The following is a 26171-nucleotide window of genomic DNA, read 5'->3' on the forward strand; positions in this document are numbered from 1 at the left end:
TTTCCTTTTAATTAAAAATGTATTTAATTCTGTACAATACAAAATATCCAGTGGTACCATTAACCGGTATTGTTTGTGAAAAAAAAAAGAATAAATTAAAAAACAGATACAATTGTCTGGAAAATGTAATTAAAACTCTAGCAAATTAGCAAAATACAAGTAGTATTTCCAGTCCAAGAAGTAACGGCAAGAATCAGGTTTGTGATCAATTCATTTTTGTTTAAAATGTACATTTTAAGTGTAGTTAAAAACATCCCTCATCAATTCTGACAGCCCTCTTATTGTAAAACATATGACCAATCTGAATCTGAAAATGAGACGCACACCATAATGAGTGGAAAGAAATAAGACTGATTTGTTTTGCAGCTTACTGATGAGCATAAAATCTCTGGACAAAAAAGAAAAACCCATTCGAGCTATAGATCTGAAATGCTCATATGCTGTATAAACTGGTGCCATTACATGGTCCTAAAAACAACATCAAAGCATTCTAATTATCCAAGATCTGATGTAATCAGACTTCACTGGCTTGTAGGAGCTGCAACAAACAGATATCTGAGTTACCATGTGAATAGTTGATTGTACTGTGAATTGACTTTTGAAGTTGTGATTCATAAAAGATACAAACTTCAATAAAGTGACACAAAATGCAGAGCCGCATTATAAAAACATCACACCACTTCAGAAATCAATGGAGCACTATTAAAATAAACAGTTTAAACCACTTTTTATGTCTTTCAGTTCAACAAAACATAAGGTGCCACAGAGGTAAACACTCTTCACAGCTCGATCGGGGCTAGTTGTGTCACCACATGATGACTCAAAGCACCAGCAAAATCTCTTGTATCCCACTGCAGAAGGCACATTAAGATCAGATGACCCAAACCAATTTAAATGAGATTTGGGTGTTAAATCATTTTTTGGATTAAATCAAACTGGAACAGTGTTGTGTGCTGTATGTGCATCATAAATGTGGATGCAGGTAGAAAATGGCACCTGAATCCTCCAGTCTTCTTAAGGCTTCAGCTTCATGATTGAGGTCATGATAAGAATTCTGCAACAGGGAGAAAAAGATGCATCAGTATTCATAACATTGAACAAGCTGCAAATGAGCTAACTGCTTTTCACTATAAAGACTACATTTGAGGAAGACGACTGTGACCCCACCTTCATAGATTTCATGGTGTCATATCCATAGTAATGGATAGGCTGCCTTTGGGTCTTTGAGGTTGGATATCCAAAACCAGCTATGTGGACCACATCACAGTAGTTGAGAGCGACAAACACAGCAAGGATACCCGTGGTAGGATGTACTGGATTCTGTAACAAACAAACACAGTGTTGATTCTGATCCTCCTGACAAACTTTTAAAGCGACTATGTCTTGGATTTGAACATTGTTGACATTGGTGCATCCTAGTGTTGGCACCAAGAGTCACAGTTGATGCTTGGTACCTGAAGTATGGGTTGAAATAAACACAGAAAACAGAACAACAACGAATACACATGTTACCAGAATAATTTAAGCACATGAAAAGTTGACTCATAGGGGCTTTAAAATGTTGAGGAATCATTTTCATAACCCACAACTGATAGAGTTACTGTACAGCCAATGGCAGAAAATGTTTCTTTGAGCAGCATGCGCATGAACATGTTTGCGAGAGAGTATGGTGTGATGTTAAGTCAAGGGGTGCTGTAATGTACATTCACTCAACATGACGTTTGCTAGACATATAAAAGGGGTTATGAAACAAGCATCTGTGAAAAAAACTAAATGCTAATAATGTGTCTTTTGAGCAATGACTCCCCAAGTGGGCAGAATTCTTATGAGTGAATTGCAGTCTTTCATTTTGCCACTAGATGGTGGAAGAGGGCAACAGAAACCGCTTTATCCTCCTGCATCTGACCTTGGCTTGCAGTTTATCAACACTATTTTTTCCATGTCCAAAATCCTTACTTCATGTGAACTTGAAAACATAAGCACTTATAACTTTTGAAAGCATCAAGCTCTTGTTCCTATAAAAGTTATATGAATGACTATAACAATAAATAACTTTGAACAAAAACATTGTCAAATAAATGTTATCTAATATAAATAAAACATCTGTCATGTGACCTGGCAAAACAGAAATATTTACATTGCAATAACAATATATTTTTTTTAAAAAGTATATTTTTTGGGGCTTTTTGCCTTTAATGTACAGGTTAGTAGAGAGAGACAGGAAACTGGAGGCAGAGAGGGGGGAATGACATGCAGGATAGGACCGCTAAGTGCGGGATTCGTACGGGGGTCGCCTGCAGCGAGGACTGTAGCCTCAACACATGGGGCGGGTGTTCTACCCACTGAGCTATGCTCTACCCAATAACAATATTTTTAACGGAATATTCTGAATCAAGAATTCCATTTTTTCAGGTAGATCCACAGTTCAGATTTAATCTAAAAAAAAAAGATAATCCTCATATTACATTTGCAACAGCTGACCATTTACTAAATCCTCAACCCTTTGTGTACACCCATAATAATCTGGGTAAAGTGCTTTCTATTTTTTTCAGACACAACAAACATTGGATATCAGGTATAATGTCAAAACATTGAAACAGCTTTCATATAGTTGATGCTGATTTGTCCAACAATAGTGCCCCCTCTTATGCATACTACGTACGTGTGCCGTTGAAACCTTACGTACGTAGAAGCTTTCTAAAAGTTTTCTGCATTTCTTTACAGCTCTCTTTCTCCGATTTAACAGCCTTTCCCTACAGACTGTGTCTTTCCAAGCAGCTTACTAACTTCAGAAGAAAAGACACTCTTGATTCTAGTGACAAGACACAACTTCTGGAATTTCCCACTTGATGTTTTTTTTGGCAAAACACTTGAGAAATTGGAGAGGGCACTTGACACAAAAGAAAAGTGCTCACTGAGACAATTTAGTTCAAAGTTGATATAAAAAATGCTGAAAATAATCTTGAATACTTGAATGTACTTTTTACAGGCCGTCCTACAATATATCAGACATAATTGTTTCAAAAAGATGTGCCAGTATCCACATGCCCACTTCACGCATGTTGGTTTGCTCCAATTAAATCACTCCAATCGAATCTCCAATTAAATCTCTTTAGTAGCTGCCTGTGAGCTATATTATTGTCTTCAGGTGCTTGTTAGTATTTTAAAAGTACTTCATGGCCCTGCTCTTGAAAAGCTTAAGTCCTGAACCCTTCAATACATTCAGCTAACTCCTATGAATTGTTGTGTGCTCCAGGACTAAAGCTCACAGTGGTGTTGCATTAATTAAACTATTCTTCTGATTTACTGGCTTATATTCTTATTGTTACTGCAAATCACTGTGAATTAGGCAAACCATGTTGACATTGATCAACAGTAAACCTCTTAAATGACAAAGTGAAAAGAAATCTTTGAAAAAATATGTATTTACTTCCTTCAAATTAATATTTAGTAGAGAAACCTTGGGCACAAACTACTACAGCTCCAGTGATGACTTATGGGCGTATCATAGTAAAGAGATAAGACCGGAGGTTAAATATGTATTACTCACACTGAAAATGTTAGCTGGTACCACTGATGCACACCCTCATATGTACAGTACTATCTTCCAAAGGTATTGGTCTGGATAAGAAAAAAGATACAAAATAAAAGATAAAAAGTTGAAGCTCTAGGGTTTATTACAAACTTACCTTCCAGCTCACTGAAAGTCTATAAGAAAGTAAAGTTTACAGATTACACAGCATCCTGATGGACTGCTTCCTACCAAGTGACTCCCTCAGTTTGATTGCAGCTGGAGATTTTTGTTGCCTGTCATTCTCTTTGCCTGTTTCCCATGTTTCATATCTGTCTCTATGACAGAATTGGTACTGTATTTACTTCTTGAAAAAACTACATAAAAAATGGCAATGTCCTATGCAGCATCACATAAATGAATTTAATGTCATATGATTAGAGCTAAAATAAAATTGACCCTGTTCAGATACAGTTTTTCTTGCTTGTCACTTGATCTCCTCTTGTTAAACACTGGACAAACAAGATATGTAGCTAATGTGAGCCTCAATGAGGTAAGGCGTGTTTGTTGTGTTGTTCCCGCTGAGATTTCCACATATTGTTTGCTGATTGCCCAAATGACTCTGTCAGTAATTATCCATGTTCACATAGGCAAGAAGGAGAATCACTTCCACATGACCTGGAGATACAAGAACCTTTCTCTTTCCATCTTTTTTGCACACGTTCCCAACAGCCTTTTCATATCTCTTTCTTCTATAGTTTTCCATGTTCTCATCAAGTTTCCTCTGCAGGAGCCCAATCTGCAAGGACATTTCTATTGTCCAGTATCCCATTAGTGCATATCCCAGTGTTTACAATGGCCTGCTTCTTACATGTCCTTTAGCAAAGGCTTATGATTATTTAACCAAAATTAAAGGTTCATTTGTCAGCTGACTAGTTTTAGATAATATAACACGTGTTCCCAGCTAACAGAGGCAGACGCCTGTGTGTGAAATATGTGAAATATGGACATTCACCAGCTGATTAGCTTAGCTTAGTATAAAAACTGAAAATAGGGAGAGACAGCAAGCCTGGCTCTCTCTAAAGGTAACAAAATAAGCCTAACAGCCCCTCTGAATGCCTAAGAGCATTGCAGCAACACCTTTCAGAGGAAAAAATATGCTTTCAACCTCTGACTTCCTGAAGGCTACACCACTGGTTAAAATGTTCAAAGCATTCAGCATTCAACCAAATAAACTTGCTATTACATTGAGCGTGACTGTCTTTTTTTTCTTTCTTTAATTCAGTATCTATTGAGCACCCCACAATGGGACACAGCTGACATTCTGTGTGTATTAGCCTCATGTGGTCACCAGCACACTGGCGAACACCAGAACTCAGCAGCAGCGCAGCGCATAGTTTGGACGCGAGCCCGTGGAGCCTTGGTGAGAGGGGGCGACGGAGGGCTGCATACTATCACCACTGCAAGCCAGACCTACAAGAGCTCAACACAAGCCTGTGTTAGGGGAGAGGGGTGCGAACATGTGAGTAGTATGCAGTGTTCATGTGTGACTGCAGTGCAGAAAAAGATGAAGGAGAAGAAAAGAGATAAGTGGTTGCTTGTATGAGTATGTGTTTGTGCCTGTGTGTGCATATGTGTGTGTATTTTCAGGGGAATGCTTGTCTATCTGGCAGGGTCATTAGTTATGGGAGGGCAGGGTGGGGTGTCTGCAAAGAGACAGCCTGCACGGTCAGGATTCCTGCTATTTGTCAGATGAGGAATACAGAAAAGGGGAAAAAGATAGAAGAAGATGGTGAGAGAAATATAGAATTCCTTGGCTTTTCCAGCAGAGTCATCACTATTGTTTAAAAAATATGTGATTACAGGACTAAATAAAAGTAATTCCATTTTTAAAATCTGTTTAACATAGTAAAATGTAAGTGCCTATAGCCCTAAGTTCTCCCTTCAACTACATCCCTCCATCTCTCTACTCGTCCTGCCCAACATCCCCTTGGCCCTCACCATACAGTCTGTGCAGATGGTGCAGAGCTCCTGTCGGGCGAGCCCGCTGGTTGCCTGTAGGATCTCTTGCCTTCCCACTGCTCGCTCTTCTCATGCACCAGCCAGTTGTGTTTGTACTGCAGTCCAAAGGGGTAACACCCCCGCCCCCCTCACTCTTTGACAAAAAGGGCTCAGGAGAGGGGAACAAGCAGAACCAAAACAAAACTTGGCTCCAGCCCATGTCAGGGACAATCCCCACCAAACACACAACAAGTCCGCTTGGCAGATGGGATGCAATGGGCCAATAAAAGAGTTCATGCTACATGAGTAATAGCCCAACTCAAATCCCAGGGTGTTTCAAAATCCAAGCACAAGGGCCAAACATAGAGTCAACGTCCAATTTGTGAAACAAAAACAGATCAATGGCCCACTGGAAAAAAAAAGTCCTCCTCATGTTTTCTTATTGCATAATCACTGTTTTTCAGCCAAAGTTTCACAAGTTAGTTTTGGTTATGTTATGTATGTTTGAAGTTGCTAATTTATCTTCACTTTACTTTACTTGATAAGTAATAGGTAAGATTTCATTGTCTCTAAAGTCCCAAACATTTCCAATGAGATTCAACAAAACCATGAAATCATGCAAAAAGGTCACAAACTCTGGGCATTTTCATGTGAAAAAAGCAATAATCAGCTTTTCAGTGGAGAAACACTGGAAGCTGTCTCTTTTCCAAAAAAAAGGCATCTGGTTGAAATTTATACAATATTTTGGCTTTCCTTCAAAAGCCAATTATTTCTCTCGGATTCACTGAAGACACGAGGAGCTTATCTTGTAATGAGATGACAGAATTCCAAGCAGAAGCTAATCTTCATCATGTCTTGCAGTAATTGGATCCACAAAATCACTATTGACCCAGCTAGATTTCATGAGAAGTGCTTCTTCCAGTAAACTGTTTATCGCAGCACTCAAGACATATCACTGGAGGAGCTGTGGCTAATCAGTGGATGCTCCAACCAGCCTTGTTAACATTCATGTGGGAGGCAGCAAAGGGCAAAAAGGGGGAAAAACTGAGGTATGGAAGAAGGGGAACAAACAAGAGAACTGGTTCCAGTGGGAAAATTGCAGTTGACGATGCCAGAAATGGTCAATATTAATGAGATGCAGCAGAGAAGAAGCATCGCCTCCATAATTTTAGACTCATTTAGCTACAGATTTGATAGGTTTGGTTCCGATCAGAGCAACAATTTGGTGTGGACTTTGACCAAAACATCTGGTTCTAAAACTCTGCTCTTGCCTGAAGCTCAACAATTTTCCAAACATTGAAATGGAGGCAATTTCTCACCTGTTTACTCTTGGGATGCAGAGGGATCCTTAACAGTCTCTCTGCTGTCTGATGAAGAAAGTGGGGGTCCAGCACTCTGATTTTACTGGCATCAGCCAACCAGATTTGGGGAGGGGGCTTCCAAAAGCCTTTCCTGATCTGGGTGGCACACAGCAAAAGACAAAAAGATAAGTGACAGAGAGGCATAGAGGGTAAAAGGAACAAAAGCATAGAACAAATAAGAAATAAATTGCTATTCTTGGTCAGCACAGTGAGCTCATTTACACAAACAAGAGATGCAATTGAACCTATGACTCCTTCATGTCTGGAGGCAACTAAATCAATGTGCAAATTAGCGGGTAATGACCCTGCAACTATTAGCAGTGGGAGGCCGGAGATGCCGGGAGCAACACAGTGAATGATGTCTGCTATGGAAACTACATTTAACTCTGAAGAGCACTGGGAAAGAAGCTGAAAGAAGTATGTTTACGTCAGGAAGAGAGGGAGGGGAAGAAAATAAAAGAAAGTGACATGGCATGCATAGGTTTGTGTGTATGTATGTGTGGCACACCCAAAATAGGGTAACCACATTTAGATGGTAAGATTCCTTTTATATTGATATTTTCAATTAGAAGTCTTGAGGTGCTCCGTTTATGTTGGAAATGGGGGGGGGGGGGGGGGGGGGGGGGGGTGTTCTCATGAGTTGCTCTGGGGAATGGTTAGGGGGCCCAACTGCTGCCGCTTCCTCAGAGGCAATCTGGACAGGAAACACAACAAACTGTGTCCTCATTCCTCTGCTTTACCTGCTTTATACAGGTCAGTTAACTGTTAATCCACCATGAAATGTTACATATATTATCAGTGTGAGTGTTTGTGTGAAGGTTTTAATCTGTTTTAATTCATGTTTAAACAACATTAATATGTGGAAAGCACTAGTTAAAGTTGGAATAAGTGACATTTAAACCTCAAGTACATGATTTATTCCCAGCTACTTATGTGTTAAGTGTGTTTACTATAAATATGTACATTTGTTAAAATTGAAATATGGTTACAAATTGAATGTATCTTAGTTTATAAGCCTGTTGTCGGGTAAGTTTAATGTAACACAAGCACTTTGTTTGGATACACATTTCAGTGCTCTTTTACAGAGGCAAGGTATGTAATATACTGTATTTAAAGGTGTTTTATACACTGTAAAACTACACTACATGAAAATGGTGGAAATACAACAAACTGTGTCCTCATTCCTCTGCTTTACCTGCTTTATACAGGTACATATTTGTTACTGTGGCCCCCCATCCCTGGGACCCGTAACATATGTGTGGTCTATCATACACTAGGCTACTTTTGGGGACAACTTTCAAACTTGGAACCAGTTAATTTGGGACAATAGGCCTGTCCAAAATTGGGAAAAGACTGATATTGGGTCAGGTTAGGGTTAGTCAAGTAACAGTGATGGTTAGAAGTAATTAATGTAAGTCTATGTAATGTCCCCAAAAGTGACCATGATCTGATGTGTGTGTGCGTGTGTGTGTGTTTGTGTGAGAGAGAGAGTGCATTCTCACACATATCCTGTACCCTCTTCTCATTATAGAGGATCTCTTTGAGCCACCGTAGGTCTTGCTGTTTGAAAGGCACCAGGACCATGAGTGTGCCGGGCTCATTGTGCAGGCCGGGATTGTAGGAGGCCGATTCAGGGTAGAAGAACCTCATGGTGGTCTTGTTTCCCACGTCCTCCTCATAGCCCCTCACTGGAGCATCATTCAACCTTAGGGAAGGGACAGGATACAGCACAGTTTCACCTTTAGTTTAGGATTTTTTGTTTTTGTTGCATCGTACAATCACATTAACATTTTTGAAACATTTCTTTGTTTAAAAAAACTTTATTTTGCAGTTTTTCATTAACAAACATACAACTTACAAACATAGACAGAAAAAGAAATGTATCCCCCCCCACTGCCCCAAGGCTCTTAAACAAAAGTTAAATTTTATAAACAGAAAAATACAAAAACAAATACAAAAATAGTCAGACAGGAATTGGGTGAATTGATGTTAGTAGTTGTAACTATTCAATACAACTAGTGTTAAGGCATATCATTGAAAGGGAAAACCTTCTACGAATTCTATAAAGGGACTCCAGGTCAGAGTGAAGTTTTTACGGGCTTTACATATCTTGTATCTCAGTTTCTCTAAAGGTAGAAAAGATAGTACCTCCCTCAACCACTGCAGAAATGATGGGGTTGTATTTGATTTCCAATTAAAAAAATATGAGTCTGCGTGCAAGCAGGGAAGCAAATGCCAAAGCATTCCCTTGTAAATTTTGAGACTTTGCAGCCTGGGGGTGGTACGCCAAAGATGGCTGTGTGATAGTCAGGCGCTATAGTCTGACCACAGATTTTGGAAAATACATCAAATATCTGTCTCCAATAGTCATTGAGGGAGGTGCATGACCAGAACATGTGTCCTATTGTGGCGGGTACATAGCTGCACCTCGGACAGCCAGGATCTACAGTGGGAAAGAGTTTGGACAATTTATCCCTTGAATGGTGCAGGCGATGGAGCTCTTTAAATTGAATTAAACCATGGCGTATACACAATGACGAGGTATGAATACGTTCTAGACTATATTGCTACATATCGCCAGAAAGCCCCAAGCTCCCAAATCTTTCTCCCGTGCCATTTCAGTTATATCCCATGACATTGGTTTCAAGTCTCCCATCATATTGTAAATCACAGATACACGTTTCTTCTCATAAGGATCCAGTTCTAGAATTGCATCTAAATGATTCCTAGGTGGTGGGAAAGGAAACAAGGGAAACTTTTCTCTGGTAAAGCTACGTATCTGAGAAAACCTAAAATAATGTGATCTGGGTATATTCTGGTCATTTTCGAGTGTTTCAAACGAGATAAACACGTTATCAGGGTAAAAATTTGAAACATTTCTGAGCATTAAAGGGAAACATTTGTACTTTCTACCTCTGTTGTAGACATTCAGGGAATACAACTGTGGTCAAGGATATCTGGGTAAACCTCCTAAGACTTCCAAATCAACTTCACTTTGTCCCTGAATCAAAAGTATACACGGAAATGAGCCCCTGTGATTAGCTATTTTAGCTAACCTTACCTACAGTAACTAACCAAGCTAGCTTTTTAGCCAGCCAACTAGCAAACTATTAATCTGCAGTAATAACAAAATTCTGTTACTTATCATTTCATATCCAGTGACCAACTTATGATGAACATAATAGTATTCCAATTTTCCTCTAACTACTACTTTAAGGAAAACTGCTTGTAGACATGAATATGATTTTTTTTCAGTATACCTTTGATGATTTCCATGTCCATTTAAGTTACTGTTTTTTCAGCTAATATGTATTCTGTGTCTGCTTGACAGAAGGATATGTTAATGTTTAACTTGGTTGGTAAACAGGTGCCCTGAAAATGTCATTTGTGTACCATTTAATTACCCAACCAAAATGTTGTTGTAGTCAGGTTCCTCTTCTTTCCCCAGTAATTTCTGCCACTTTCCACAACTGACTGTCTGGCAAAATAACTGAAAAAAGCGTTGCCTTCAAAGACTGGATGAAACTGCTGACATACACTTAAGCGTTTAGGGCTTACATTTTGATGTGGGCCTTATTATGGAAACGTCCCTGCTTCATTACTTTGAACAAATCCCTAATAGAACAACCCCTTAAATACACATTATAATGCGTTGCTCAGGCCATTAATTAACACGGTTGCAGAGACTAAGACTGTGTTCTGCTAAATGATTACTCCAAACTTTGGAAACTCATGTCTCGACAGGCTTTAACAGTGTCTAGTGGGGTTTCTATGACAGAACCATTCCAATGGCGTCAAACTCTAAGGCATGCATTGAATTCTGAGTGTCAATAACCTTACTCAACTTGGCCAGGGAATGATTAGCTTCTGAGAAGAAAGGGAGAGATGTGAGGGGAGGAGGTGGGGGTTGATGCGGGGAGAAAAATGCATTGTGGCCAGGCCAAATTCTGGCTGTTTGAAAGAGGCTTATAAAAACTCAGAATGCATGTGTTCATTCCTAGGCTTTAAAGTCAGATTTGCCGAGTGCCTATGTCCCTGAGTAAATGAAACGCTTTCTGTAGTTCCTTGAAAAAAATTTGCTTGACCTAAAAGTTTGCTAATTGCAGGAGAGGACAACTCTATGTCAGGGTCAGACGGTCACACAGTCGGATACTGTCCATCATTAGACTGTTTATAAAAATAAATGTAATAAATTAGGATTTTTATTACCACCCTCCCCTAAGCATCTGTCTGATCCTAACCAGCCTGTAAAAGCTTTGGAAAAAGGAGGTGGTTATGAGGCGATTTAAGGTTGAAAAACTACAAAAATGGTTTTATTGTTGAAATTCATTATATGTAATATTTACAACATTTGTTATATTTTTTGCTTACCGAATGACCACGTCATATTTGTTGATGATTTTTCCCAGGGAACTGTTTTTAATGGCAAAGCCATTGCCTATGACTACACAGGTTCTGCATTCAAGGCTGCAAATAAGTAAACCACACACACACACACACACACACACACACACACACACACAGTTGAAATGTGGCCGATTTATGTTATGTACAACAACAATGTACAAAAACAATGTACAAAATCAGAATAGAAATCTTTGTTAGAACGAGTAACGAATGACTCTCAGTATTATGTGCCAGGTCTCTCACACTTACTTTTCAATGTTGGCTGGCACCTGATAGTTTGCAGTTACAGCGAGAACTTTCAGTAGTTGCAGCTCTGGGGGGTAAAGTGAGAAAAGGGGAAGTTTAAAAATATGATAATTTGAATACAGAGCTGTAATTCACATCAGGGCTGATAATACTCATATGTAAAACACATCTGAACTGCAGTCCTCATTACAGTAGATTAACACACAATATGAAGCTGTGACATCTGTTTTTCAAAGTATCATAACTGTATGACAGTAAAGCATCACATATTTCATGTCTAGTCATGAAATCAGTTACAAGTATTAAAAGAGTTCTTTTTATATGTGATTTAGTTTGGTAGAGGTGGAGATCTAAAGTCAAGTTAAATCTGGTGTTAATATATCTAAATGCCTCCTGTTGAAAACAAATAAATAAATAAATAAATAAACAAAAAAAAACCATGAACTAAGCAGAGCAGCGGATAATGTAGGGTCAACATACCACTGCCCTTAATGCCATAAGGTAACGCCAGCTTTGACAGATGCTCTCGCCAGAAGAAATCCTCCAGTTTCAGAAAGAGCTGTGTTTGTCTGCTAATGCTGCATGAGAAATGTCAGAGCAGGAATTACAACATAATACTGTGCACAGGGTTTTACTGTATAGATGAATTATGTTACAGGAGGGTTTGTGGCTGAGAAAGAGAGCGGAGCGGTATGAATGAGACGTAAGACAGCGAGGATGAAGAAAAGTATTTTCATTTTTTTTGGCTATTCACCACCATCAAACCACACAATGGAAAATACCAACTTCACTGCCAAACAGTACAGCGCTCATAGTGGCACATGGAAAACTGCTTCATGTGCTCGACTGATTCCTTAACTTTCCCAAATGTTCTGGTATCTATTAAGCAGGTAAACCAGGCTCATTATACACAAACCAGCCATTTACATGATGTCATTCAATAGCAATTTTCCTCATTAAAATCCTCCTCTGTTGGCATGTCTCTGCTGAGAGGAAGGAAAAGAAAACAACAACATTCACAGAGCCTGTGGAGTGAGACAAATGTGGCAGGTAGTAATATGGGAAACAGTTGCTTTTCTGTGTTCACTGCCTTCAGACTCCAGCTGTTTATGACCTACTGTCTTTGACAGTGAGTCTCTCAGACATTTATAACTCTCATGTGCCAGCTAGCTCTACGTGGGAGATCAGATATCTCTGGGGAAGGGTCTAATTAGAGGAAATGTCACTGTGATTGCCTGGAAAGTCTCCCTGCGACTGTAATGACTGATGTGAAAATCCGAGAATGGCAAACCAGGACCATAATGCAAATCATGTTCTTTCACAGGGATTATGAATCTGGGCTGTTTAAAAGGTCAAAGGGCAGCTGTGGAAGGTTCTACTGGGCTGAAGAAATAAACAGTGACCTTGGAGGAGGTTGGGACAAACCACAGATGGAGACCATATCGCTATTTTGTAACGGCGCACACAAAAAGACCAACAGTAAATATACAGCTGAATAAACTGATAATAGTGCAAGAGAAAATAAATGAGAGGGGGGCTCGGGGCTGTGGAACAATGATTACTTAACAAGGCAGAACCTGAGGAGGACAGAACAAGTGACTATCTGCCTCCAAAAAATACAGCTTTATCAAAAGCTCCTTTCAAATAAACAGTAGTTTTAATATTAACTCTACCTGTTAATCATTTCTTCAAGACATTCCAAATGAATTACTAACACTAACTGTCAGTACTGGAAATTAAAATCTTTTTTAATGATAAATTATGTTCAAAAATGTTTTACCCTTCACAAAACAGTTCCTGGAGCCTGGCACCTTTGGTTCAAATAAAAATGTTGGCATGCCATCCTCCCTTAATAGGCCATCCACTGCTTCCAGTTTGTGAAAAAAAAAAAAAAAAGGGAGAGAGAGAAAAAAAAACACAGACGTGCCATTACTCACTTAAAGTTAAGGCTCTCCCACTTCTTCTGAGTTAGCCAGCCACCACACAGCGACTTGCTACTGTTCAGAGACTTGCTGGTGCCTCCATAGCTGAAAGACAGACACACTGACAATCACCACAACTGGCATGAGAACTACTGCTGAATTCATAAAAACACACTGTGCCAGTTATTGGCTCCAGAGCACTCAAAAAAGAAAAAAACTGCAAAAGTGGGTATGTGTGAGGGCCTAAATTGACCAGCAGCTTAGACCACTGGATCAGAATGTGGGTTGTCTCCTTAACTTTTAGTGACTCAGCATTTCACAGACCTCATGAGCTTACTTTTTACCAGAAATGGGCATTTCTGTAATCAAATGACCTCAATACCACAGCATTGGAGAATGAAAGACAGACACTAAGAAGGTAAGAAAGAAATGGTTGTGCTAGTGTGTGCATTTACCTCTGAAGTATGACATAGGAACAGTAGTATGTGACAAAGGAGATGAAGAAGAGGAGAACTGGGAGAAGCCTAAGCCACCATGCTGGAGTCAAAGAAAATAAAAAACAAAGGGAAACATACAGAACACACAATTCAAAATAGGATAATAATTTCTTAGACACAACAATGTTCTGGCTTTAAAGTTTCAGCACCTTAAAATCCAATTAATAAAACCAACATCTAAACTAAAACTGAAAGCTTTTTAATAAAATGTAGCCACAGTTGTCTTTCAATTTCAAGCACGTGTACTATCGGTATAAACAAAATGGATATTGAAAAACGGAACAGAAATTACTATTAATAGATTCCCAGCAAAACCACAAGAAGTGGTTTACCCATTATAACCTGAAATTGAATAACAGAAATTGTAGCTCACAAATGTCTTCATTCTTAAGATTAATTTTCATTGTGTGTAACCCATTGAGTGTGCTTTTTCCAATACCAGTCATTCATTACATATGACACAAACTATACTACATATCCAAAAGTACACAGCAAAAACAGGGAGGACTGGGTTAGAATTTGGAAAATTGGGATTAAAATGATGATACTGTATGCACTGTGATCACGAGTGCTGTGTGCTTGGTTTAATTTTGACCAAAAATGACTGAGTGAGTGGGTTTTTGGAAAACTCCTGTTAAGTTGTCCAAAGCCAGTAAATGTACCCATATCTTCATTCAATTACCCTCAGAGCTGTTTCTGTCATATTTGCTATTTTTTCCACTTATGTAGACTGGTCACAGTAATGGGATTTCTGTCCTGGGAAAGAAAGGAAAACCATGCATAAAACTGAACATCAGAGGTATGTTCTTGAATTTGGAAATTTGGTTATTTGCTTTCTTGCTGAGAGTTGAAAGAGAGACTTTGATACCCCTCTCACATCTGTTTCTTAAAGGGGACATATCATGCTTTTTGTGACTTTCTGTTATGTTCATACTGTTATGATGTCAGATGTCTGTCAAACATGGTCAAAGTTCCAAAACTTTAGATAAACATATTCAAAAAAGCTCCCTGATAGTCAAATGCCAGGGATTCAACCTGCTTTCAGCACTCAAATGTCATATCTTACACACTGTGTTCACACTCTGTTCCAAAGCCTTTGTTGTTAAGGTTGTTGCTAAGGTTGTTCACATTGTTCAGTCTCATACTTCAGATCTCATTCAGGTTCGAACATGCACAGGTGTATTTGAGAAGCTGACATTTTGAGTAAAATCCTCCTTCTACAGTTTACTGTTGGTTTATTTAGCTGCCGGAGCCAATGGAAGTCTGCAGAGACACAGGTTCCAGCTAGCCAATCAGACTTGAATGGGCCCCTCTGGAGTGGGGCCTTAAAACGATAGGATCTAGTTTTTTGAACAGTAAAACATGCAAATATATCCTAGTAGAGCCCCAGTTTACATGAGCACAATACATCAGCAGCAGGTTATCATAGCATAGCACACAACTGGAAGTGGCATCAGTCCTAATAATGTAGCGTTTCAGTTATAAATGAAACACTTCAAAGTATCATGCTCTACTGTATATGAGGAAGTGACAAGAAGTAGAATAAGACTCTTTTTTCACACTTGAGTATGCGTATGGATTGATACATCTGCAGAGTTGAAAGGAATAAAAAACACAAGTTACTTGTGGTACAAATAACAACTGGTTATAATTCAGTAGTACGTAGATCATTAATGAGGGTTAAAGCCCATTTTGGACCATAAGATACCTAATAACACAGTCAGATTAGTGCTTTGCTGAATATCAGAGATTTTTTAAAAAGCCTGCAAATAATCTGATGAATGCCCACAAATTAGAACAAAGCGTTAACAACATCTGATTAAAAAAAAAAGTCCTCTGCCGCTTAAAACTTACTTTTAGTTGCCTTCTGGGACATCTTCACATGCTCCTTGTTCCTTTCATGTCTACATAGTGCACAAGATCATCCTGGCAGTGGGTGAAGAAAGATGAAAAACAAATTAGCACTTCCTCTTTAACTGCCTCAAATGCTTGTGCTTCACTTCTGAGAACATTTGTAACTGTCAAATGAGCTTGAAAGCGGTTCGTTGAGATAGTGGGTATCACTCACATGCACACATGTAGTGGGGGTTGCCAGAAAGTCAATGTGGGCATGAATTTTTTAGCCAATCATATTTCATTGTGGTGTGGGCGGGACCATATCACGACATCTCCCGGGTATTCGCGAATACCTAGTAGATAATGTATATAAGCGACCGGTCAATCTAACGGCTAACAGTAAGCTAGTGAAGTGAGTGGGCGAGCGAGAGTGAGGGAGTGGCGTGTTGCAGTGTTTCAGTGTCAGGGCTGACAGAGGTGTGATGATGATCGGACAGAGCTGGATAAGCAGTATAAACTGAATGTAGTTGGAATGTTACATGTATGTTATGAGCCACATTTTGCAATAAAAATAAATGATGCAGACCTTCGAGCAAAGCAGAGTTCCTGAATTTTGTGTAGGCCTACATTCTGCTGATTGTAGTGACATTATGATGAGCTGCAATTTATCCCATGGAGCTGTAATGGTGTCTCAGAGCTTTTCAACTAGTTATGATAGAAACTTTGATATGATTTAAGTTATTTTGTTGTTAAAATGTGAAGTAAGCGAATGTGTGATTTGCTTGTTTCATTTTGTTTTTTTTAAATAAGTGATGTCATGATAGCCAGCTTTGAATGACTGTTTTTCCGGAATCACCTTTGTGTGTCGTGAAGCCAGTTAGGGCAAAGAAACCTTTAATATGTTGAACATCCATGTGACAGGGCTCTGGCTATTATTTGTATTGCTACGTTTAATTTTTTATTGCTACATGTGGTCCTATTGAAGGCCCAGGGTCAAGGTCCACGGTTCGCCACTGGCAAAACCCAACAGGAAGTTACACAGAAAAAAGACACACAGATGAAAAAAAAGAAAGAAATAGTAAAAGAGAGGAAGGGCAGCAAATGACAGACCATCCGTTTAAGAGGATCATGCTGAACTGGTAGACACTTAGTCCCTGAACTGAAGGAAATATGCAATCCTGCACTATCACATTAGCTTCAGCACTGTGTGCTTACTTCAACTGTGCTGTGGAGAGGCTGAGATCAGATTATGGTTTACATCAGATTAAAAAGCATTAAACCCAACACACATCTGACTATTTAATGCACAATGCACATTTTATCCACAATCTAACAATGCTTCAGAGCCAAAACATATCACTGACAATCTATAGCAAACTGAGGGAGCCCACAGCTAAATATCTGTTTTAAGACATGTTTGTGTGTGTGTGTGTGTGTGTGTGTGTGTGTGTGTGTGTGTGTGTGTGTGTGTGTGTGTGTGTGTGTGTGTGTGTATGTGTGTGTGTGTGTGTGATTTTACTCCACAGTACGTTAATACTCAAGCCCCTAAAACAGAAGCAGTGCCACTTAATCACAGAAAACATGATAAGATACTGCTATGTCCTAAATTTGAGTGTGGTTCCTTGAACGTGTAATGTTGAAGGAACAGGGTGGGGTTCATCTTTAGCCGGATATGAGGCTGTCCTGTGTTTACTTCTCAAGTTATTGTTTAGGAAATGATAAAAATAATGCAGTCGTAACAAACTGATGTTCTATGTCTCTGTTATGCTGTCTGCTTTGGTGCCTGTATAGAGAGGTAGCACAGCATCCCAACTGTTGGCCTGTTGTAACAACATATTCATTTGTTTTGTATTCAATAGTTTAATAATCAAGGAAATTAACAATGGCTTCAGCCATCAAACAAAATGTTCCAGTTTCCTAGGCGTACAGTCAGGATATGCTGCTTGTTTGTTTTTTACATTGTTGGAAACGACAAATAACTTGAGGTTTTGAGAAATGGTCTCACAGTTTTCCAACATTTTACAGACTATCACTTATTCAGAAAAGAAATTCACTTGATGACTTGAAATGTAGTTGATTCATTGCTACAAATACAAAAAATGACAATATCACTACTGAACATCTTACCTTTTCCCTCTTTCATTTCCAAAGGCTACAGTATACCCTCCGGGATTCAGATGTAATAAAACACGGCTTGTCCTTGGAGTAAAAACAAAAAACTATCAGACCTTTAGATGATACAGTATCAGCAGAATAATAGATATATTACTATATATATATCATATATATCAATTAAAAACAATAATAATGAGTTCAAGTGCTTCCTATGAACTTTAAACATGATTGAGTAAGTTACAACAGCTGGATGTACTGTAGCTCACAGGAGACACAGAAGGCGCAGGACCTCCTCACAGGCACCACAGGCAACACAAGAACAGAGCAGCACAATGGCTGTCTGTGTGCGATGCTGTGAGGCAGACTGACGCTGGCAAAAGTCCTCAGGATGTGAAGGACCGACAGAGCAGCAGCAGAGTAAGATTCTGTCAGACCTGCCCTTCACCACAGATGTTCTCAAAGCATTGCTGCAAGCCTAAACGTGGACCACGAAATAAATGCAGTCAGACCACTCAAAGAACTTACTCACACACTGTAGTGATTAAAGATGATTCAGGCTGCTACCATGGAATAGCACAGTGGATCTAACTAACAGTAAAACAACGAGTAACAATGTAAGGCCTAACAGATTTATCAAGAGATGTATTGGGTTGATTCAAAACAGCTGAGGTAAAAAACCTTGCAACGTCAGGACCGACATAAATGATGACAAAATCGACCTCCTCCTTTAAACTTCTTTCACCTACCAGCTGATTTCCCTGAACCACAGACACACTCACTAAAGAAAATCACGTGTGTTCAGCAGCTCACAATAGAAAATCACCTCTAAAACACATAATCCCAGATTTAATCCAGTCAGAGGAGCTAAATCGGGTGCCCATTTACACTTTGACCCCTTTTATGAAGAAAAGCTTTCAAAGAAATTGCAGGCTCTAGTCAAACCTTTTTTTGCCTCCTAAAAGAGTCTGTATGGGAAAAGGCACCTTCAGGCAGCGAGTGTACAGTAGAGGAGACGTGCTGATTCCCTGCAAGGTTTTTCATGGCAATCATGCTGAAGGCAGTTTTAGTCCAGGGATGTGGCTTCCCTTCAATATCCTGATCCTCTTTGTCAAATGCCACTTCCCAAGGTTTCAGAATACTTTTTTAAAGATTATGAATCTTTCAACGTTCCCATATAATGCAGGGTTTTTTTTCCTTCTCTTCTTGACTCAATATGATCTTAAAAACAGAACCAGTCAAAAGTTTAGACACACTGGTGCTCATTCAAGTAAATGGGAAGGTGTGTTCAAACTCTTGACTAGTACCGTAAAGGCGTGCAGCAACACATCGAGACGTATTACCGCACTTATCCATGGTATGTCTGAGTTGTGTCAGTTCCACTGTTTTGTAATTGCGTTATTTTTAATGTTGCAATTTAATTGTCATTCTCCACCCACCCTGTGGTTTTTAGCATCCACTTTCCATTACACAGTTTTGGTTGATCTCTTCCACTTTTGTACATTTCAAGATGAGTTTTAAATTTCATGCAATTGTGTAATTTGTTTGTTTAGCAACTATGATATGTTGCTTCACATGCACAAAAAGTCAACCAATTTAGGATTATATAAAGACTATTCATATTGACATTGTCCTGTACTTGTCATTTTGCTTGACAGAGCTAAATGTGATGCCCTTGGAACATAGGGAAACACTTAGTCAGTATTTCACAACAGGAACTCCACCAAATCCACACAAAAACATCTTTTGCTTACTCACGACACTGGTCAAAGAAAATCTTCCAAGCTTTCATAACACATGATTCATAGTGGTAGTCAAGCCTCTTAAATTATGATAACAGGGCACTGTACTTGATACAATTTAAGGAATTGTGAGTCATGCTGCATGTTTTGGTACACTGGAAACAGCATTGGAGACATGACGTAAATGAGATCCAAAGTGAAAATTAGCATGATAATAATTTGGTAGTACAATCAGAGTAGAATTTGTATATGTGTAAAAGTGCAGGCACACCCCTCTTTGGTGACTCAGTACACCCATCCTAGTCACTTCTTTGGAAATCAATCTGGTCTTAATTAGTTCTATGGAGTGTGTTGAGTGTGTTTGCTCAGTTTACTTTGGCAGCAGTTGACCATTTCCAGTTGGTCATTGCTGATTGTTCCCACACTAACATATTGAATCAAGGTTAGGCTTATTTGGGCTTTGTTGTCATTCTCATCTGCAATCCAATGCACACTGTGAATGTCTACAGATAATTACTTGCAAAGACTATCTCTGTCTGCAAAAAAAAAAGGAAGACGCCATCTCAGAATAAAAACAAGGGGCAATAAAAGTCAGATGGCTGCATATTGCACTCTACTATAATATAAAAAGAACATAACTGTATCAGGGTAATAAAGAAATGCTACCAGAGATATTACACAGGTTAAAATATGGAAGAAAGCTACTATATAAATGTGAACTCTTACTTTTTGCATAAAGAAAACAGTGATTAAAGTTTCTATGGTAAGTTATTTCGTGAAGTGTAAACTATGTGGTGGAGGACAATCAGAGAGGTTTCTGAGGTCAGTTTTCTCACCCCAAGTAGAGTTTCTACTCTATTTGTAGTCCAACATCCTGTGACACATTGAGATTGAAACTTACTGACATGCAGCTCTTATAACGTAAAAATGCATGATCGACTTAAGATTATAATTGAGTGTTCATATTCAAACACAAATTTGCAATTAATCAAATTACCCGAATCACACTGGGGCCTGGGGTCCAAGAACTTCAGAGGCAGGTAATCCAGCTTTGCATGTATTCTCTCAATAACAATAAGATGTTTTGAATTTGATAAGTCTATGGAAACACCTTCAAGGATCCGCGGAAGCCTGTGGGCTTTCACTGCACAGTGAAGTGCATGAGAGTATGATTAAATTCCCCTGAAACTAATGTTTTGGGGGCAGATAAGCACTCAACACATCTATTGTATTTTTCAAACCAGATTCCCAACTGATTGATTCAAATAGGAGAGAGTCATGACTGCAGAGGGCATATTGTGGTCTTTCAGCTGGTTTGCTACAAGTTGCCATGTGGTAAATATCTCTGAGAAAAAAAAAAGGTCTCTTATGTAGCCGCTGCTACAGTGACCGAATTCCACAGCCTAAAAAATACAGCACGGATTTAAAAGGAGCAAAATCAATTTGGAAAAATAAATATATAACAATAAGATCGATGACATTAAATGTGACATCATGAAAGACATTGGCAATCAAGAGTTGTGCCATACAAAGTAAAATGTGATATTCGGACTAACATATAACATTCATACAATACCCACTACGCCAATGTGTGACTGTGTAATGAACCCACCTTTTCAAACAAATGTGCTGCATTCTAGAGCCAGGCCCTCTGATCTGCCTTTCAAATAACTACACCCAGTTTGGACAGTTTGTACATGGACTATCCCTACCCTACCCGATACTGTGATGACAGACTTCAACCTGGCCATCACCCAAATGTCTTGCATACCAAACCTGTTTTTAGAGAAATTGTTAATACATTTTGTCAAGAAGACGATGTTGTGCACCAAATACCAGAACAGGTTAGATCGAGATTGCAACAGACTGTCAAGATAAATTGTGACATACAGTGTGGTGGTCCAGCTGTGAAGATCAGTGGCTCAGGGCCAGACAGGAAAAAGGATCTATAGAAGATTTAAATGAAAGGGTGAAGAGTGAAACCATCAGGCTGAATTACAGCTGATATAACTTTCAATTGATCTAATTTTTTTTAATTGTTTACACTATTGTTGAGGATAAGAACTTATTAAGCAATACTGTTGGTTCCTGCATGAGGAGATTGTGTCATAACTTCTACAAAGCACATATAATCCCCACTATTAGTTCACATGTATTGTTCTAGACGCTGATAAACTACAGAACACAAACAAAAGTTGGACTTAATTTGCCTAAAATGTTGGGTTTTTTAGGGCAGATGTGTGCTCAACACAGTTATCACTTTTTCAGCCAGACTGCAGCTGAATGATTGATTCAAGGACGAGTGCTTCAAAGCAGATTTGCCACTGCAGAGAGCAAAACATGGTTTTTCAGCCAGTTTGCTCCAGATCCTACATACTACAAGGCCTCATTACATGTCACATCTAAGGTTAAGAAGAATGGCAAACTGGGCAACAGATCTGAAACAAATCAAGTATGAGTGTGAAGCAAAAAAACAGGTGAGTTTTCAGCAATAAGCAACACAAAGGACTGAAGCCTCAAGGATACAGTCAGACAGTATCCTTACAGCAAGAGTAAATAATATAATCAATAAAGTAAAAAATATACATATGATTGGATACACGTTCATACTGTCTGCAGTCAGAAAACCCCCCACCAAAACCAATAAACAATCCCCACAACCATCCCTTAGGTCGTCAACAAAATATAATATCACTCCCCTCCGGAAGTTAACCAAACAAATAAACACTAAAATAAAATAATAAAATAAACCAATCTGATTAACTACATTGGATTTTCTAGTAATAATGAATCAGTGTTGAATCAGAAATGTATTAAATTCATTTACAGCTAGGGAAATTACTTGTTGAAATGAACATTACTTGTCCTTTCTAGGACAAATGGTTGGTTTCAGCTTCTTAAATGAGGTAAATGATTTCTTTGTTTTTGATTTTTTGTCTTTGATGTTTGGACTTTTGGTCAGACAAAACAAGACATGTGATGGGGTTACCTTAGACTCTGAAAAATTATAGCATTCATCTTTCAATATTTCCTGACATTTCATAGAGCAAATTTAACCAAGAAATTAATCTGCAGATCAATTGATTTATAGCCCTCTTACTAATTACATAGTAAACAATATAAAACAATACAAGGGTAGCTCCTTTAACTCTACCAACACTGACCAAAAACATTCTCTCCACTCACTGCCTGAATGTTAGAGTTGCTGAGACATTACATTTAAACCAGGGAGGTTTACTGGCAGACTGTAACTGAAGCTGCACTTTGAGTCACATCCAGTGCCACTGATCACGAGGAACATAAAACTGCCTGTGGTTAAATACATTTAGCAATATGTCAGTATGCAGTCTTCATCCTAATCTACATTAATCTTCCAACCAAACGAAAAAATGAAAAGTGATCTCACTGATAGGAAAACAAGAGTTGCACCACCTAAATGAAATTTAACATCTTGTGATCCAAAGAGGCCAGTTACAACAGAGCAGTGCAATTGTATCCCTCCCTACAAACATGTATAAAACTCCTACAGTAACACACATACAGGGTGCACTGTTAGTCCGCAAATGATTGTAACAGTCATACCTACTTACCAGCAGTGCCGCCCTGACCGATGAGGTTTAATCCGCGGGGGGATTCTGTTGTGCTGTACGTAAAATGATGTTAATACCAAGTTCACGTTGCTTTTAGTAACACTCACTGCGTGGGAAAACGAGAAATATGCCTCTGCCCGCAGCGCATACACTCTGGTGGAAACAGTGATGTGACACTCGCCTCAGCGTTCATACCTACGCTCAGTGTCGCGGAAACAAGGACCAAGCAGAGTGGTTTACAGTTGGTCTGACTGCCATGAAGTCCACAGGCAAATCTAGCGGAACGCTTTCTCTCTGTCACAGTGCGTTCTCTTTTCTCTCCATGCAGGGACGCATGCGCATGGCTGTAAGCGCACTGGCTGGCCGCAGGAGGACAGATCCAAATACAATGGCTGCAAAAAAAAAAAAAAAAATGTACAAGCCGAAACTTCATGGAGCTGGTGTTGGTGTGTGGTTCATATAAGATTATCGACATTTTCAGTGTGATCCAATGTTGATCGTTCCCCCTGTGCCTCCTCAGTCCGCTACAAACTGGACTTTTCTTCCAGAGGGAACAACATCTGGAGACTGCTTGCTGTGATTTTGTGTAACTGAATGTAAGAGAGATAACAGACTGAAACTCAAGGACACTATTACCTTCAGTTTCCATCGCGATGTGTATACAACTACATTAAAAGGAAGGTTTTTAAAAAAAAATCATTTCAGTCAGTCAAGTCAATTTTATTTATAGCCTAATATCAAGTCCATTTTTCAAGTCAAGTCATTGTGTCACAGTGGAAAATATAGTGCCACATCATAACGAAAGTTATCACAGGGCACTTTTCAGATAGAGCAGGTCTAGACCATAGGCTACTCTTTAATTTACAGAGACCCATCATTCCCCCATGATCAAGCACATGGTGACAGGCAAGGAAAAACTTGCAGGAAGAAACCTCAAGCAGAACCAGGCTCTTGGTGGGCAGCCATTTGCCTTGACTGACTGGGTTGGAAGAGAAAGAGGGATGGGGAACACAGAAGCACAGCAACAACATTACTAACAATGAGGACTAATATAATAATATAAATATTACCAATAATAATAGCAGTAGAAGTGGGCAAATTGGACCAAGGGGACAGCAAGCAGCCTGCAATTGGAGGCCACTTGCGAGACAAGAAAACACAAAACACCAGGGAAGATGACAAGTTAGTAATATGCATTAAAAGAGCATGAATGCATACAGATGGAGAGGGAAAGGAGAGAGGAGCTCAATGCATCATAGGAAGTCCCCCGGCAATCTATGCCTATAGCAGCATAATTATAAAGGCTGATCCAATGCAACCCTGGACCAGCCCTAACTATTAACTTTATAAAAAAGGAAAGTTTTAAGCCTACTCTAAAGTGTAGAGAGGGTATCTGCTTCCTGGATTGGAAATAGAAGAAGGTTCCACAGGGTAGGTAGCTGAAGGTTCTGCCTCCCACAAGATAGTATCACAAACCACAAATTTGCCTCACAGGATGTTGTAGTCAGAAATACAACACTGATCTATTTAGATCCTCAATTCAAATAAGGAAAAACGTATTTCTACAAAATTATAATGAATATGTAAATTACTCACATCACACCATTCAAATACACAGGAGAAGAAAATACATTGTTTACAGAGGAGAGAGACAATAAGATAAAGGCCTCAGTCAGAGAGAGACATGAGGTGAGGCTGAACTCCTGCAACATGGGGAATCAGATCTAAAACCTCAGTAAATGGCACCGACTACCAGGGAAGCAGAGCAGTTCCAAGATGGGTGCTGGTCCAGCAAGAGATAGCCTGAGAGACAAGAGAGGACAGAAGGAGAAAATAGAGAGAGAGAGGGGGAGACGAGCAGATGGATAATCAGAACAGTTGCAACAATCAGTGATCTTGTCTGCAGGACAGCAGTAAATTAACAGAGACAGAAACCAACTGTGCAGTAGAAGTTCATGAAGTACTCAATTAAAGGCAATTAATTGTAGGTTAAGCCAAAAAGATTAATTTTAAGTTTAAATGTAAATGAGTCAACAAACTCAGACTCTCTGATGTCAGCAGGGAGACTATTCCATACAAATGGGAGTGGAGGGCTTGAATATAAGGTAAAAGAAGATCAGACAGGTATTTTGAGACATGACCATTCAAGAATTAAGGTTTATATTAGCAGAAACTCAATGACAGCATATCATTTGGCCATAAGGCAAAATATAAAGAGAGAATAGCAGAGGGCCATGGTCTTAGCCCTGAGGTACTCCATATTCAACATCAGATAAATTAGATGTAATATTATTATAGCAGACACTCTGTTCGTCAGATAAGTCAGACTTTAGCCAAGACAGAGTTAGACCAGAGACACCAAAATTACAGTTTAGTCTCTCTAATAGTATACAGCGGTCAGTGGTGTCAAATGCTGCACTGAGAACCTGTAATAAGAGCACAGAGGTGGAATCTGAATCCATACCATGTAGAAGATCATTTGCCACTCTGGTTAGAACTGTTTCAGTGGAGTGACCGGTCCTGAAAGCTCCTGAAAAGGTTCAAATAGATCATTTTCTTTTATGAGTCAAACGTTTTTGAGGCAGATCTCTCTCTAATACTTTAGAAAGTAATTGAAGATTAGAGACTTGTCGATAGTTATTAAGACTTATTGAGAGACCCTGGATCAAGGTGCGGTTTCTCAAGTAGAGGTTTAACACAGTCATTTTAAAACTGAAGACAATGTAGTAAGTGATAAATTAACATTATCTAGCATTGAATGTCCCAGAAAAGGCCAACAGCCTTTATTCCCTTCAGACCCGCATTTTGTTCGGCTGGGCAAAAAACTGATTCTGAATCCTCTCCAACATAAAAACAAAAAACACACTTTTGCTAACTCATGTTTTTAATAGTTTTTTATCAAGTCCATTCCAGTGGACACCAAGACGAGATGGGCATAAAATGTCA

The 26171-nt window shown here is 39.1% G+C and overlaps 1 protein-coding gene across 6 annotated transcripts; it reads right to left on the reverse strand.

Annotated features, from left to right (window-relative positions):
- On the reverse strand, nt 1-23514 carry st3gal4 (ST3 beta-galactoside alpha-2,3-sialyltransferase 4). 6 transcript variants are annotated; one of them, XM_053321127.1, is made up of 12 exons: nt 23226-23513; nt 17909-17980; nt 15800-15871; nt 13904-13985; nt 13464-13553; nt 12007-12104; nt 11530-11593; nt 11245-11340; nt 8389-8578; nt 6832-6969; nt 1168-1320; nt 1-1054 (listed from the first exon to the last, which is right to left on the reverse strand). In XM_053321127.1, exons 3-12 carry the CDS (start codon nt 15819-15821, stop codon nt 965-967), a joined length of 1023 nt encoding a protein of 340 aa, XP_053177102.1. In that variant the 5' UTR covers nt 15822-15871; nt 17909-17980; nt 23226-23513; the 3' UTR covers nt 1-964. The 6 variants fall into 6 exon arrangements, with proteins under 6 accessions (XP_053177102.1, XP_053177104.1, XP_053177103.1 ...); XM_053321129.1 differs by having other exon boundaries at nt 17909-18000; XM_053321128.1 differs by having other exon boundaries at nt 23218-23513.
- Nucleotides 23515-26171: the final 2657 nt, after the last annotated feature.

Source organism: Scomber japonicus, chromosome 6 (assembly GCF_027409825.1).
Source record: "Scomber japonicus isolate fScoJap1 chromosome 6, fScoJap1.pri, whole genome shotgun sequence".
In the NCBI taxonomy this organism is placed as follows: Eukaryota; Metazoa; Chordata; class Actinopteri; order Scombriformes; family Scombridae; genus Scomber; species Scomber japonicus.

What these genes read in the sequence shown, in the direction of transcription:
- st3gal4 (XM_053321132.1), bottom strand. Translation starts at nt 15,821, where the DNA reads ATGTCCCAGAAGGCAACTAAAA. An exon ending in TTATGGCATTAAGGGCAGTG is followed by an intron (nt 11,594 to 12,006) that starts GTATGTTGACCC and finishes TTTACCCCCCAG; the next exon opens with AGCTGCAACTACTGAAAGTT. An exon ending in TGCATCCCAAGAGTAAACAG is followed by an intron (nt 1,321 to 6,831) that starts GTGAGAAATTGC and finishes TGTTTGTTACAG; the next exon opens with AATCCAGTACATCCTACCAC.